Source organism: Polypterus senegalus, chromosome 12 (genome assembly GCF_016835505.1).
Source record: "Polypterus senegalus isolate Bchr_013 chromosome 12, ASM1683550v1, whole genome shotgun sequence".
Lineage (NCBI taxonomy): Eukaryota > Metazoa > Chordata > Cladistia > Polypteriformes > Polypteridae > Polypterus > Polypterus senegalus.
The window spans coordinates 5,408,641-5,418,952 of record NC_053165.1 but is presented as its reverse complement, the minus strand read 5'-3'; the positions used below and the strand labels follow the sequence as shown (position 1 = coordinate 5,418,952).

The 10,312-nt window shown below is 40.5% G+C and overlaps 1 protein-coding gene across 1 annotated transcript in view; it reads left to right on the top strand.

Annotated features, from left to right (window-relative positions):
- Positions 1 to 495: 495 nt before the first annotated feature.
- Positions 496 to 10,312, top strand: part of nampt2 (nicotinamide phosphoribosyltransferase 2) — a 57,304-nt gene continuing 47,487 nt past the window's right edge. The window contains exon 1 of the mRNA XM_039770579.1: positions 496 to 646. Within this exon, the coding sequence (XP_039626513.1) occupies positions 599 to 646 (48 nt within the window). The 5' untranslated portion in view covers positions 496 to 598. The remainder of the gene's footprint in view (positions 647 to 10,312) is intronic.

The window sequence follows — 10,312 nt, the reverse complement described above, 5'->3', positions numbered from 1 at the left end:
AGAATGTTCTGTTGTGTTATGACTATTTTAATGTAATATTAATGTATTTTTTTTACATTTTAAATATAAAGGGTTATTTCTTGAGAAGTTAGCCAATAAAAGGTGAAATCTCACCCGACTTTCTCTTATGTTTTAGTCATAATAATAATATAAACGAATAATTATTATTACCATTTTCAGATTTTTCGAAGGACACCGACCTGAAGTTTTTCGTGAGCCGCTTTCCACAGTGGTTTCGTATTTCTTTCAATCGCCTCACACTCGAGAAAACGAAAGCAGACGACTCCACAGCAGACGTGGAAACGCCCACTTTCTTATCGCTTTCGTTGCGTTCGCGTTGTTATTAACTCGGCGCCAGCGCACCCACCCCCTTACTTCTTTCGTATTGGTGAAAACTACCAGGCTAGTCTTACGCGATTGGATGAGCTGGTGGGCGGATCGCACAGGAGGTGTGTCATTCTTGGACGCTGCGTGTCTCGCGGTCTCAACGTCAAGTGTGATGTCACTTTACTAGAACCACTAGTCTGTCAGTCACGCAGCATTGGAATAGCGAAACAGGGGGAAAAGAAATAAAAACTATCGAGCCGAAACGAGAAGGATGGCGGCGAAGGATTTTAACATTTTATTGGCGACGGACTCTTATAAGGTAACGTGCTTGCCGTCAGATGCTTTATTCATCGCCCGCTTGATTCAGAACATCGCGATACGATCCTTTCGCTTTTGAGGTCAGCTCTGTTCATTCTGTTCAGGGGGCACTCGCTAAGGTGGTGGGCTCGTCGAGAACCGAAGCTTTATGGCGCAGCCACCTCACGAGGTACGCCTGGACTGGGTGAAACACTGAAAGCAAGTGTCCTGTCATATTGTTTGCTGTCACCGTAGGAAAAGTTCGCAGAAACTGTCGGCTTACAGTTCATTTTTGTATTCCCATAGACAGCGTGAAATGAACTAAATTAAATAAAGAATAAACGAGTATTTAGTCTTAAAATAACGTGTTAAAGTGTAACAGTTTAGACAATTCTGGAACCTCTAATGATTAACCCGTGAGCTACAAAGGCCCCATCTACCCGTCTATCCATAAACTGAAGCTTTGCCGGGGGTCCTACCTGGCAGCAGGCCATTGACCAGCTTTGGACTGGATGCATGCCCTTTGAGTGCATTTTTTCTCACACTGGGTATATTTCGTTTTGAACAGCGGTTTACAGTCTACTTATATGTGTCCATGCCCTGACAGAGAATGTTTTTTAGAGCAATACATATCCATTCTCCCACATATCAAGTCTATTTTTTCCAGATGTTGAGACTTACCACAGCACCAGTGGGTGCAAGATTTGATGCCAGCTGTGAATGGGATAGGGGTTGGGACCACTTAGTTTGAAGTAGGGCAGAGCACCTGTAGTGGAACCATTGTGTAAGATAGTTGTTGGAGCAAGCAACAGAAACTTTGTTATGGTCTACAAAAAAGGTACAAAGCTGAGCTTTTAATATATATAAAGTAAAAAATGAATGTCTTCATAGTCAAATCACTGAACAAGCTGAAAAGTGTGGGCTTAGGTACATCACATTAACTTATTTGTGTTTTCTTTTATAATATAAATGTGCATGTAATACATTGTTTATCATGCACTCATAAAAATGCTGATTCAAAAATGGCACATTCCAAGGCTATGTGGTTTATTGTAAAAGTATTACTTAAAAAACAGCCATTTAATTTTGGAAATGTTCTTTGCATATGAAGTTTGGTATTTGGGCTTTAAAAAAGTTCCTAATGTGTGGACAAAACAGAAGGAGGGTGACACAAAGGTGCGGTGGTTTGGACTGCCATCTTGGAGCTCCTCTTGAAGTGGGTTCAAACCCTGGCCAAGACACTATATGAGGAGTGTTTGCAGATTCTTTTTTTTTGTCATGTTTGTGTGAGTTTTTGTTTGGATTAGGGTTAGGCTGACAGATACTGTAAGTGGAGTTGCTGTTTTATGAGTGAGTATGCCTTCCAATGGACCAGCATTTCATCCAGACCAAAGACAGACAGATCAGTGAATGGAGAGGCAGACAGATCAGTTCGTATTTTTCAAACTAGTGTTTGTCTACTTCTCTTTCACTTTTATTTATTCATTTTTTAAATCTTTTTATTTTCTTTCTTTTTTTTTATCTCAGATAATTTTGTTAGCAGCACTTGCCGTCACTTGTCCACCTGTAGCCACAGGTCGAATGATGCTTTCTGTGTGATGTTAACCCTTCCTTTACCTTGGAGCTGCAGTTGTTCGGTTGTTTCTTTTTAAAATTAATGACTTCATGGGAATTTCATGTCCTTCACAGCACAGCACATTGGAATGTGCAATATAAAGAAGGGAGGTGCTCTGGATGTGTGATGATTACATGATGTACTTTTCGCACAGGTTTCTGGTCAGGTGTCGATGAAGACACTATTTATTAATGTCTGAATTAAAGAACTCATTTAGGTAATCCTGTTGTGGGGGTACCAAGCTGGATCATTCAGTCTTTTTTCACCTAATGGCGTTCTTAGACCTGATTAATCTGGTTTAGGGTTGCGGTTGTTTGGAGTCTGTCCTGGCAGCATTAGGATTAAGGCAGACACCAGCTGTCAGAAAGACACCAGTTAGCACCAGTCAGTTTAGAGTCACCAGTGAACACGGCTCAGTAAATCTGATCAATGTAGTTATTATTGTTGAGACATTAAAAGCTTTTCTAGGAGTAATACTTTTGAAGTAATAGTTTTGAAGTCCATCAATCATTTCTGGATATGTAGTTTTTGTTCATATTATAAATCAGAGATTAAATGTTTTGTTCATTTTACTGCAGTTCTTTTTTGGTTATAATTTGGATTCTGCTTGTATTGTTTTATATGATTTTCTTCAATATCCAGAGATCTGGCACTTGTTTTAGGTGGTGGTAAGGGTTGCAGATTTGGTTTCAGATGTTTATTTTGTAATTTGTACGACTTTTGCTATGACGTGTTATTATTACGATTGCCGCTATGATTTATGGTGCGTCACATTGTTGTGAAATGGGGGCATGTGGGTCTCATGGCCTGTTTGATTTTCTCATTTAATCTGCCGGCCGTTCTCAGGGCAGCGTTCCACATTGTTAGAGATGTGCCTTTCCGAGGGCGTTGACCTTTGAGTAACAACGTGACGGGTTAAAAGGTTACCCTGGTATTCATTTACTCATCCAAGCTGTGGAAAACAAAACACTTTTGCTAAAAATATGCCAGTTGAAACATGCTACTGGTTTTTGACTTTTGTTCTTTTGACCTTGGCTTCTTGCCTCTCGTTTTGGCTTTGACACTTGGGGTTTTTGGTTGGTTTTTTTTTGTTTTTTTAATCTCCCAGTGTTGACCTTTTTTTCCTTTTTAAATGTTTTATCTTCCATGTCTGTTAAATCTTTGTCAGTTTGCTGACATAACGTTTTGAAGATGCATTCCTGGAAGTTGTATCGTGTCATGTGATGTCTTTGACATGACTCTTTATAAACTAGCGTGATGGAATCTGCTTCATCCATGATTGATATATTCCTAGAGAGTTTTTGTGTGCTTGTCTGTCTGTTGATTTGTGGTACTTAAAAAAAGTTTAGCTATCCTTTTTGACTTTGATTTTTGGGTAGCGTTTTGGTTTGGCAATTCTCTTCTTGACTTGCTGATTACAATGGTTTTCCTTGACATTTTGACTTGTGACTGATGTCCTGTTCCTTCCTTGCCAGCTTTTTTTGTGTGTGTGTGTGTAACAAGGGATGCGTGGCGTTCAACAAACAACTTACATCTCAGGATAGGCAATCCAACTTAACTGTTAGCCACTCGGTCTGACATCATTTACTGGACACTTTCTTTATCTCACCTCTGCCATTTTGCTACAGCAATATAGAAAGAAATACATATTGTAGGATTCTCTCACATCTGCTTAAACCAGTTTTGTGTTGCTGATGGCTGGAGGGGCCACCCTGACAGCATCAGGCACAAGGCAGAAACCAGTCCTGAATGGGATGCCAGTTACCAACAGCCAGTTTATAGTCAATATAATACATGTACAAAATACATTATAATAACTTAGTTAAGCTGGGTCTTCTGGGGCTTGAGCACATCCTAGTACCATCAGGTACAATACAGAAACTGGTCCTGAAAAGGACGCCAGTTACCAACAGTCCGTTTAGTGTAACCAATGAACACAATTCAGTAAATATGATTCATGTTATCAATACATATCAAGTCATTCTCAGGCCTGATTTGTCATGAGACACATATATATCAGAGGAATGGATAATGAAGAGGAGAAGATAAGTGAGTCACAACTGAGAAGTTTAAATAACCAGGAATCAAAAGGGCAAAAGGAAAACCAGCACACCTGTTGCTGCAGCCTATGTACGGTGAATTAAATATGTCTTTTATCGACTGAAGGATAACTCATAATGAAACTGCCAGCATCATGTCTGTGACATCATCGGCATGATGATCGCGGTCACTTCCAAAAAAGCTGTGTAAACAAGCAGCAACATGGCATGAACAAAATAAAACTTTCTTCAAATTCAATCTAATGGAAAAATAAACCTCAAAAACAGAATCTTGATGACAAGAAATACCATAACAGAGTGATATACACATATAGGATGCATTATATGACACATGCTTTATCCGGTTTCGCATCATACTGTGCTGGAACCCATTGGTTAACTCTTTAAGGTCTGAATATCTTTTCCAAAAAACACAGTTTTCTGAAAAGCACCCAAAGCAACAGTTTCACACAGAAATCAACATGAAAAATCTGTTGATGTGTGCTGTGGCTGCCATTTTGACAGAACACGCGGCAGGTTGCCTGCCAGGCTATCTTCATGTGGTAGAGATGGCAGCGCTGGTCGTGGTCGCAGTGCATCTCAATCTTGTTGGTACCTATTGTTGTTGTAATTGGCAGTCCTCCCAGGCGAATGTTGCGATACACGAACCAGTTCAGGACCACCATCAGCTGGGGACCGATCTCCAGATGCTGTTATCTCACACTTATTTTCAGTCATTTGGAGTCCAACAAGTCAGAGTCCAATTCAGCGAGAATATGCAAAACATCGTCCATGGAGTATTTTGCTTTATGCATCGACTTTGATCTCTCGCCAGATCTCTCATTGTTTGTTCCTTGCTACTCACGCGAGCGCAAGAAATCATAGACCAACAAAGTTAACTTTCCTTCGGGCTAAGACAGACCAACTTAAACATAACGCCGGGTTTTGTCACCGTTTGTAATTTATTACTACCATGCACCACTCCTCTTGACAAAAGAGCTACATATGGAAAACCTATGGAAATATGAAATCTGCCTCAAATAACTTTCATTTTCCCTGTTTTTGGTTTGGGTCTGGTGATAGATTTTTCACTAAATAACTCAAACACACTTGCTGCATTAAAACAAGTAATAAAATGTATTTATAAAGATCTATTATACTGTCTATATTATTATACTATTTACATTTCTATTTTACTTATCTGTCTATCTATTAATTATATAGTGCCTATCACATCCGTCTATCTATATATTCAAATACAGCATATAAAGAAAAAGGACAGTAATAAAGAGCACAAAACCTAAATCTCCACCTGCTTAGTTTGATCCTTCTGTTTCCTGTTGCAAAAGTCACATAGCTTGTGAATTCTGCTTCTTTAATCCTTATCTAAAGAATTACCCAGGACACATAATTGTTTTGCTTTAAAATGTTCTAGTTAGACTTCTGGTCTTTCAGCCGGCTAGTTCTCAAGTTTCTGGAGCCTGCCCTGTGATGGGTGCTGTGGATTTCTTTTATGTAAATGTGACTTACAAACTGCTGCTGGCAATGGGTTATAAAAGAAGGAATGGACATTTTGCCATTGGTTTCTTTGGTGCACACAAGCCCATCCTTTAGGTTGACAATTGGTGTAAAGTTTTGTGCATGAAGGTTGCTGGTGGTTGAGTTGTGGCTCTTTGTTCACTGACCAGGTGTTTAAATGGTGAATCATGGAAACATCTCTGGATGTCATTTGCCTGTGATTGGTCAGTCTGATCAGATGAGACCCAGAAATGCACTCCAAACAGGAGAGCTGACACTGGAGCTGAAGTTAAGGGGGCTGGTTGGTGCTTTTTAAGCAAAAGAATTATGTGGCAAAGCAAAGATCATGATTTGGTATGATTTTTGGGTCCTTAAATGCCGCCACTGTTTATTTCTGTTGTAGGGTTTGCTTCTACTTGCTAGGTGCTTGACCTCTGAGGTCAGGACCCATGAGTTGTCAACGTGGCGGGATAAAAGGACGACGGTCAGTTCAAATCGTTATCTGCTCTGTGGATACCAAATCTGTAAAAAAATTGAGTTTATCTTTCTGCTCTTTTCTCCCGTGTACTTTTGAATTTTGACCTTCTTGTTCTCTCAAACACGATTATTTTCTCTCATATTGGACTTTGGTTTCATTTTGCTCTCTTACTTTACTATTTTGTTTTTATCATGTGGTGCATCTCCCAGTTTTTGCTCAAAAAGTTTAGCTAACAGTTTCCTAACCGAACAGCAAAATGTGCAAGGTCAGCCTGCCCCACGCTATTCGTTGGGACATAAGAAGCCAGAGCTATCTTGGACGGCTAGTGATACTTGCTTAGCATATTAGTATAATTTAATGAATCCATATAATGATTTTAGTCAGTATAAGTCAAATGATCCGTCCATCCATCCATTCTCAAGTCACTCCAAATCCATTTCAGGGTCATGAGAAGCCAGGCTCATTAAAGATTCTGAATTGACTCTGGGCGAGTGCCCGGTCCAGGGCTGGTTCAGACCTTGTCCCCACTGCTGATGTTGAATTGGATTAAGTAGGTTTTAGAATGTGATGTTAAGTTATGTTACTTCAGCTGATATGCCGAGTGTGTGCATAGTAGCTAAAAGGTCTCAGAGTCCACTCTACCAACGTTTAGATAACACTGAACAACTTCTAAAAGTTCATTGTTTATCTGCAATGGTAATGTGCAGTAACTTTCAAGTGGACTTTTGTTTTCAGGAGCACATTTATAAAATAAATCAGCTTTACATTTTCTAATGTGGCTACAAAGCACAAAGGGATTTGCGGCATATCTCACGGTTGTGAAATGGAGGCATGTAAGCCCCAAAGCCCCTTTGAGTTTTGGTTTAATTTGCCCGAGTCTTTTTCTCTCAGTGTGGCTTGTATCTTAAATTTGGAACACAGAAGGTTGGCAGTTAGGTAACCATGAAATAATCCAACCCTTTACGTTTACAGGGAGTGTTCAACCGAAATAGAAGGTGTGTATGGAGAAGCTATTGATGACACATTTTAAATGCCACTTGGATGAGCCTTAAATGGCAGGAAATAAAAAAGAGAGAGTGAGAGAGAACTTCATTTGTGCCCAGAGGGTAATTTAGCTTTTTACAGAAGCTCTTTAAATAGATAGATACACACACACACACTCACACTATATATCTGTCTGTCTATGGTCTGAACACGTACCAGAATGACTACAAAGGTAGAAAATTAAAAAGAGAGAAAACTTCTTACTGCATGTCCCAGTGAGGTCCTGTACAGGTGTACAATTGTACTTTGTAGTGTCAATTATGAAAAATTTTCAATATCATGTTTTCACAGAGAGAAAGAACATAGCAGAGTTAGAACAGGGCCCGATGACTACTAACACTGGACAACAGCAAATGCCTTTAAAAAAATACTTTTGTCACATAATCCACACACAAACTCATTCAGCCAAATGTTAAAAGCATACAAGACACTTGTATATTTTATTAAAATATATTGTTAAATAAACAGCAGAACATGAAAGTAGTCCACAAATGGGAAGCTCCTTCACAAAGGTTTGTGCTTTTGAAATGAAGAGAGGATTTGGGACCAGTGAATGAGGAGGCGAGCTGGGTCTTCTGTTTAAAAGCATATTATACGACTCGGGTAACGTGAGATTTTTTTCATAAACTTTTGTATATTTGAAAAGTCACAAAATTGTTTTCCAGTTGTGCCACATAGCAGTGGACATGTTTTCTGGTTATCTCGTCTTAATCACTAATGCATAACCTTGAAGTATTGGGCACTAAGCAGCTTTACAGGATGCTGGACACACACACACACAATGGCACCCTCACTCTGACAAGGCCAATTTAGAGTTGCCAGTTAACCTAACAGACATGATTCTGAGAAAGCAGAAGGAAAACTGGAGTACTGGGAGAGAAATGCATGTACTGTGCTATTTTTAACCTGAATAATTAACAAAATGTATATGTTCGTTGTAAAGATAATGATAGCCTGTCGTGTCAGCACAGTTGGTGGAGGAGACACTTTTGTGAGAATTACAATTAGAACACAAGTTTGAAATTAACATGACATTGCCAATCCGGGGAATTCATTTCAATGTGGTGGGCAGCCATAGCCTATTCCAGCAGCATTGGTCACAAGGCAGGAACCCAACCAGGACAGGGTGCCAGTCCAACACAGCGCGCAGTTGTTCACGCACTAGGCCAGTTTGGAGTCATCAGCTTCTTTAGGAATTTGATTTAAAAACCCTGTGCAGATGATGAGAATATGCATGTTCCACGCCATTATGAATCAGCAACGCAAAACTAGCAAAAAGGGCCTCAAAATAAATGAAAATCCCCTCCGAAACAGGCCTCCCCTCAGGCAACCAGATCCCAAACTGCAGAAGCTGCCTTTGAGACCTGCTCAGACTCCTAATATGGCAAAAATTATTTAAAATGTCCTAAATAAAAAATGCCCTTCAAGGGAAAGGATAACCATAAGGCTTCAGGCTTAAAGGACAAAACCAAAAACAAAGGTCTTTAAATTCTCAAAAAAAAAAAAGTTCCAGTTGCTATCTCAAGACAAAACCTTAGAAAGCAAAAATTCAATAAACCAGAAACATGACTGCTACTGCAACAACTCCCAATGATGTTTTGTAGGACTCATCTTGTCCTCCTGAATATAAAGGTGGAGGGTGGTTCCTCAGTAGTGATGTCATGATGAACCCACCTCTTGGGGATTCCACCCACAAAACTCAAAGAATAGAGCTTACTTGCAGCAACTCACAATGCACAATAATTAAATAATATTTAACATCCATCCTTCTAACCATCTTTCTCTCCTCAAGCAACACACAGTACCCCAGAGTGACAATGTGAAAACAAGAATTTAGAATTTGTTTGCAGGTTTATCAAAAACAACTGAAATAGCACATTGACACAAATTTCAGACCCTTAACTTTGGCTAAGGTGTATGCCATTCTATTGATCATTGAGATGTTTCTTCAGCTTGTTTGGAGTCCACCTGTGGTCAATTCATTTGGCTGGACATGATTAGAAAAGGCACCCACCTGTCTGTAGAATGTCCACAGCTGAACAAAAACCAAGCCTTGAGGTCAAAGGTTTTGTCTGCAGAGCTTAGAGACAGGATTGTGTTGAGGCCCAGATTATGGGAAGGCTACAAGAACATTCCAGTAAATTGAAGGTTCCCAAGAGCACAGTGGCCTCCATAATTTGTAAAAGGAAGACGTTTGGGATGACTCTTCCTAGAACTGCCCACCCAACCAAACTAAGCAACTGGAGGAAAAGGTTCATGGTAATTGAATTGACCAAGAACCTGATGGTCACACTGGCTAGGTCAAGTCAAGTTGGGGTGCAGGCACTGGTACAGTGCGTTGCTGCACCCACTACATGACAAAACAACTTGGGATCCCAAGTTGCAACCCCCGAGGCAGACACGCGGTCCAGTCCCACCCTCTGGAAATGACCCTCCATTTGCCGCAGCCAGGTGTTACGTGGGCGATCCCTTGGCCTAGTCCAGCCACTCGAGTCCCCAACAATGAGGATCTTACAAGCTGGATCACCCTCGGGGAAATGAGCCACATGGCCAGTGTTCCGTATTTGACGCTCCTTCACAATGCAGGTCATGTGCCTCATTCGGGACTCCGTTAACAACCGCTCATTCGACACAAAGTCAAACCAATGGTACTCAAGGATTTTCCGGAGAGACACAGTACAAAAGGAGTCCAGTCTTCATCTCAGGTCACTGGATAGCGTCCATGTCTCACAACCATATAGCAAGACAAGGAAGCACCAGGACTCTAAAGACTTGGACCTTCATCCTTTTGCAGAGCCACACACCCCTTTTCCAGCGACCTCATGAACCCCCGTGCTCTCCTAATTCATCTACTGACTTCACAGGAAGAGTCACCATTGACATGAATGTCACTGCCAAGGTAAGCAAACCTCTCAACAAGGTCGAGACTCGTGCCCAAGAGGTCATTAAAGGCCTGGATTGTTGGTTTTTATCCAGGACACTCGCAAGCCCAGA